Genomic DNA, 6,383 nt, shown 5'->3' on the forward strand with positions numbered 1-6,383 from the left:
GGCTGTCACAGTTTTCTCTTCAGGTGCGTACGTCTGCTGTAGACAGGTCTGCCGGTAAGCAGGCTGGGCACATGGGTACGGCACGTGCCCCCACCCCCACCCAGCCCCCTCCCCCATCACAACTCAATTTAGCCTCATATTCCTCTATATGTGGCACCATCATATGTACAAAAACTTCACAAGTTACAGGACAAAAGTATTGTACCCTCCTTCAGAGATTGGTGCCCCTATTAGGTTTAAATTGTTGATGCCATTCCAACTCAGAAGTCCCGGCTACTGGCCTGCCTGTAGGTTTATCGGTTTTGCTAATCCAAAATCTGAGATGAAAATATTTCTAAAATCAATGGATCATTTTTCTGTTGGGCTCAAAGATACTCTTTTGCTAAAGTGTCTTCCCTTCTCCGGATTTCGAAGTCACGGAACATAAACATCATCGATGGTGAATATAGGCGTGCTCAATTCCCGATTACCTCTGCGCTTCGTTAAAACAGTTACACGTTGTATCGGTTATTCATCTCTAGTTTAACTTGCGATTGATTGTCTTAGATTGTCTCCAAACTTAAAGTTATTACTATAACTTATTTTCTCGCTGAAACGATCGGAATAAATCCTGGTCCACGTAGTCGTAACATCTTCTTAAATGCTAAAAGAAAATCCTTTTTAAAAATCGTGTATATAGTAGGATTAATGGCAGAATTGGCCCAGCCAAACCATTCAAGTAGTGTAAATACTTCCCACGGAATTTTCAGAGAGGAGACCAGATTCGAAAGAACGTTAATAGTAAAAAATGGCGCCCAACAGAACAGGAAAACACCGATTAAAATGGTCACCGTTCGCGCTGCTTTTCGTTCCCTCCTCAATGATATTCGAGAGCGAGGTCCTATGGTATACTTTCTTCGTATTGGTGGATCACCTTGACTTTCAGCTCTATGATTCACGTCATTATCTGTGAAAATAAAGGATGCAGCTCTACAGTTTACGCTGATTTCCCTCTCATGTCGTCTGCAGGAAGTGCTCATATTTTGTTGTGGCACCGTACACAGAGTTGAGACGCGGACGCCACTCTTTACATCGCACATACTAAGCATTACCGATGTCACAGCCGGTGCTATGCTTGTCCTAGCGGTGTATTTCGCTACGTTATAAATTTTGACATAGAGGATAACTATTATTAAAGACGGTATGAAAAATGACACCGTGGCCGGTAAAACCGCGTAAACCGTACTACCGCCTAGTCGACAGTGATCCTCTACGGTCGATAGTGCAACTACTGTGGGAACAGATACCACTACAGAAGTAGTCCAAACAATACCGATGTACTTGTAAGCAAAGGATCGGTTGCGAACTCGTGATGCATGTCTCACTGGTTTCGTGACAGCAAAGTACCGGTGTATCGACACCGCGCAAAGACTGAGTATAGACGCAGTGGAAAACATGACAGCGAGAAAAGTCCAAGTAGCGCAAAATACGGTACCGGTATACCACTTTCCATGATGCAAAAAATTGTAGATTGCAAGTGGCATAACAAGAGTAGAAATGAGAAAATCAGCAAACGTTAGTGATAAAATAAAATAATTGGAAATAGTTCTAAGATGAGGATATCGCCAAACCGCTACTATCACCAAACTATTTCCAATAATACCGGTTATCGCAATAAGTCCTAAGAGAATTGAAATACAAACACGTGACATGTAAGAGTTACCTTCGTCACTCTCCAAATGTTCGTGTCTTGTCGTTGATGTTAATAGCGTACCCATTAAAATGGTCGAAGACAAATCCAATTCTGAGATTTCCGGATGGCTTAAATTCATCTTGAATTTTCCCCCCTGAATGTATCCCTATAACACCTTACTAAGGAAAGCGTGAACGCAACAGATATGTTGATGATATGGACCAGAGGTATAGATATAGGCTTCATGAACTTTTTCTAACGTTTATTCCCCCAGAGTTTGTTTTTTAGCATCAAGCCACTGCCTGTGGCTACTTACTAAAATATCAACACTTTAGACTTGCTGAGGACATTCTCTGTAAAAATAGCAATTTCACAAAATGTGAAAAAGGAAATTTTCTTGAAAACTATAGCTCCAAGTGGATGTGAATGTCCGTTAATCGGAATAAAAGGCACCTAGTTTGAGTAAATGAAAAACCTTTCTCCAAAGTGGACAGCTTGACTGTGGTTGCAACTAACATACAAAACTGCGGTTGAAGATTTTATGGAAACGACGAGAACCTATTCAACTTTCGTTCGCACGACCAAACGTCATGATGACGTCACGTTAGGCACCTTCATGAATCCTTTGTTGCTAGGTGACACGTGAATCAAGATGATTAAAGACAGGTCTCGTAAGCTGAATACACGAGTACAGTAACAGTAAAAACACATATCCATCTCAAGGCAAATACATAGTTACAGAATGTTTTCTTCAAATCTGTTTGACCTACATAATACTGGCCCATGCATGGAAGTGTTACACTTAGTGGGTAACACCAATTCCATGTATGAAACTCCGTAGTAACGTGTGAATGAAGCAACTGCCAAACAGAATAGAAGTCTCCATGAGTATATTTCATAAGACGAAGACGCCGTGGCGGAGCGTCCATACAGTCAGGGACGGATGCACCCCCCCCCCCCCTGACGGAATCAAATGTGCTGCTGGCGCCCTTTTCAGCTTTTTACCACTTTTTACTTATTCGCAATTATTGACTTTTTTATTGCGCTCTCATCTACCTATTGACACTTGTCACATTTTGTTGGCGATGACACCTATTTATTCTTCGTTTATCTGCAAAATAGCAAGGCCCGGAAAGGGTCATTTCCGGCGATCTAGGGAGTATCTCTACTCAAAAAATTGGAGGTTGAGGTAGGTGGTGGGGTAGGACTTGGCACGTCAACGGAAAATAAACACTTAAGCATCGGCAGGCCTGACGAGAGGAGGATGGGTCAGGGGTACGACAGCCTCGGGTTCCGCGTAAACATTGGACCAAGGATAAAATCAAAGCTCATTTCCATAATAGACGAAAGAAGTAATAGACGAAAGAAAAATGAAGACCATACAAGAGGTTTGGTCATAACATTGCTGTCGAAGTCCGACCTGGCTATAAGTGCCACTGAGCACAGCGAAAACTCAAATTAAAATTAGTATAAATGTACAGGTGCGTATCCAGGGGGGGGGGGCGTTGGGGGCGCGCGCCCCCCGGGTAAGGAAAAGAGGAGAGAAAAAAAGGGAAGAAAAAAGGGAAAAGGAGGGGGAAAAAAAGAAAAGGAGGAGAGGAAGGAAGGAAGGGAAAAGAAAAAGAAAAAAAGAGGGAAAAAGGAGGTAGTAGAAGATAGCCAAGACCTCGGGAAGAGAAAGAGGAACAGTCATAGTTAAAGCGCTGATCCCTATTATGACAGATCAAGGATTACGGAAGGGGTGTGCGCCTCACCCTACCCCTTACATCGACAACTCCATTTTTGACGTTTCCATTTTTCCTCTCTCACTAATGTATCTATATAAATACTATATATGGTCTATCATAACGCGTGTGTGTGTATGGACGCCTTAAACAATTGTAGAATTGTGCTATATGGAACCAACTGTGGCTAGTCTTGAACTCGACCGAGTCGTCGGGGAACATTTCGGGAAGGGGGCGACCGCCCCCCCCCCCCGAGCAAATTTTCTTTATGACATCGCTAGTAATTTCAAAATAGACAATGCTTAGATGCAACTTACAAGGCCTGGGAAGTGTCATTTCCAGCGATCTGGGAGGCATTTTCGGCCAAAATTTTTATTGTACGCTTCGCGCCAACTCATGGTGGCGCTTCGCTTAGATAGTTTGCCTACAGGCAATTACTCGCTACACGCCTGTTCGAATTTGTAAAGCAAAGAGCAGATATAACATCATATCAGTGAGCATTGAAATGCATTTTCCACGATGAACAGCCTCAAAAACTGCCTATGTGTGTAGTCAAAGGCGTAGGAGCCCAATTGGATTTGGGGGCTGTAATGACTTGCCCGAAAAAAAGCCAAAATTTTTCGCGCGCAAAGCGCGCGTTCAACATATCGATGCCAATATCATATAAGCAAACATCGCTCATTATATTGCATGGCATCGTGTACCGCACGGTCCGTCAAAGTTGCACAGTATACCGCCAAATGCTAATGCAAACAACCAAATATCTTATGTAGATGGAGAAAACCATACAGATCCATTTATGTCAAAACTCTCTTTTACAGTAGTAATGTCGGCCAAGCTTACAACTTTATTTTAATTACCAAGGAGATCATTTTTAAGCTATTCATTGCTATTTATTTTTCTTTCAGTAGGTGTCCGAAAAAAATTGGTTGCGGGGGGGGGGGGCTGCAGCCCCCGCCTCCTACGGGACCTACGCCTATGTGTGTAGTGTTCGGTTTCGATATACCTGATATCTGCTATTTTTCTGTTCCTTCAACCAAGTTTTACAATAGCCATTATAAGAGGTTGCAATATTTCTACACCAATAAATTAACTCTGTCGGAATTTTCCAAAATTTCCTCACCAACATTATTCATCATACTTTCCTCTACTCGTGCAATTTTGACCTGTCTGTTAGGGGTTCATTATGGGTATGTTTTCAAGTGATTTTATTCACGAGAAATCTGAATTTTCAAATTCTCAACAAATAATGGGCTTAAAACCTTGAAAAGTGGGGCTTTCGGATATTCTGGGCCGTGACGTAGAATCACCTACAAAAGCAATCATCCATAGGACATGCAATCAGGTCGAACATGATGTGTGCCTGGTGACAATCTTCAAAAAGGTTATGGATGGAAAAAAAACTTTTGGGAAATACTTGGTTCTCAGGCAAAAGTGTACATCTGGTTGCTCATTTTCAAGCCCGAGAAGTGCCATTTCCGGTGATCTGGGGGGTATCAAAACCAAAAATTTTCTTGTACGCTCCGCGCCAACTGATGGTGGCGCTCCGCTTAGTAATTCGCGCCCCCCGGGTTAGAAAATCCTGGATACGCGCCTGATGTATATGTACAAGATACAGAAGTCTGGTCTGAAGGGCCACTTTTACGATTGTGACTAGTTCTTATCCACACACACATAAGACCCAGTCACTTCTCCCCATCAATTTGTAGATAAACAAAATCAATCTTGTGATTACAACAACAAAAACTCCATAATAATATCTCATATTTGCCAAAACGTTTTAATTTACTCTAGAAAGATGAAACACGTGGCAGGATAATTATCCGCGACACGTGTTACTTTTTTTTCTTTTTAAGGTTTCCTTTTTTATTTTATTTATTATCAGTAAGTAATAGGTCAAACGTTCAACAATTGTCCTTGAAAATTCCTTGAAAGAATTGAGCTGAGCACAAATGCTCTGTTTTGGGAAACCGGGACTAATCACGATCCTGTTTTCTCTCACGGGAGGTTATAAAGCTGCCTCCGATAGGTTTCACATTTGAGAGTGGGCGGTGGACTTTGCGTTCATTATGACCTAGAGTGTGGTAAGCCATACATACTCTTTGACCAATTAATGTATTGTTTGAATCAGACGAATTGCCTTATTGGCAAAAGACTTCACGTTGGTCTTATTTTATCATTAATTGATGGTACCAAACATTGCAACCGTGTCTAATAAGCCCAACAAGTTTCACGGGATTGTGGTTGCAGTGATTTTGGTGAGAGAGCTGTTAGTATGAGAGAGGGGAAGTTTTTGTTGGGGGAGGGGAGGGGAATGGCAAAACTAATAGCCATATATACCAATTAGAGGAAGCGACGTTATTGATTTTGGTAATAACAAACCCAAGATGAACGTTACAAACTACTTTTCATAAACGCCATAGAAGAGAAAACGTTTTCCTTTTTTTTTTTTTTACATGGGTGATATTTTTTATCATGATTTTCATTACATATAATTTACATATCAAAAGTTCTATTCTTTGATTAGCTTTAAAAGATCTTATGAATACTTACAACACTCCACCACAACCCTTTGTAAAAATGGAGAGTTCTTTTAAAACTTTCCCCCTTTCCAATAAACAGGCAAGACTGAACTCTTTACGACTGCTCAACAAAAAGGTGCAGCCATTTCTGACTGAACAAAACTAGGTTTAGCAGTTTTTCGGGACTATATTTCCAAAATATTTAAACGACCATATAAACATTGTCTGATAGCAAAATGGTCTCTTAAACCGATTATTTCCACTGATTTTGCCATCACCATCAATCACCCTTATCTCTCCCGTCCTAATTTTGCATCAACCTGGTATTGATCAATATTATCGTGCTTAATAACTCAAGGCCAAACCCCTTCTTTGTCTTCACTCTGTATCAACTACCCTTAGTAACCCTACCCCTCTCCTCCCCTAAAACCAATTACTTTCAAATCCTGTATAAAATCAAGAAAA

The 6,383-nt window shown here is 41.2% G+C and overlaps 1 protein-coding gene across 1 annotated transcript; it reads right to left on the minus strand.

Annotated features, from left to right (window-relative positions):
* Nucleotides 1-296: 296 nt before the first annotated feature.
* LOC139967246 (probable G-protein coupled receptor No18) lies at nt 297-1,969 on the minus strand. Its single transcript, XM_071970850.1, has one exon. The coding sequence runs from the start codon at nt 1,809-1,811 to the stop codon at nt 579-581; it is 1,233 nt and encodes a 410-aa protein (XP_071826951.1). The 5' UTR covers nt 1,812-1,969; the 3' UTR covers nt 297-578.
* Between the last annotated feature and the right edge of the window lie 4,414 nt (nt 1,970-6,383).

Source organism: Apostichopus japonicus, chromosome 5 (genome assembly GCF_037975245.1).
Source record: "Apostichopus japonicus isolate 1M-3 chromosome 5, ASM3797524v1, whole genome shotgun sequence".
Lineage (NCBI taxonomy): Eukaryota > Metazoa > Echinodermata > Holothuroidea > Aspidochirotida > Stichopodidae > Apostichopus > Apostichopus japonicus.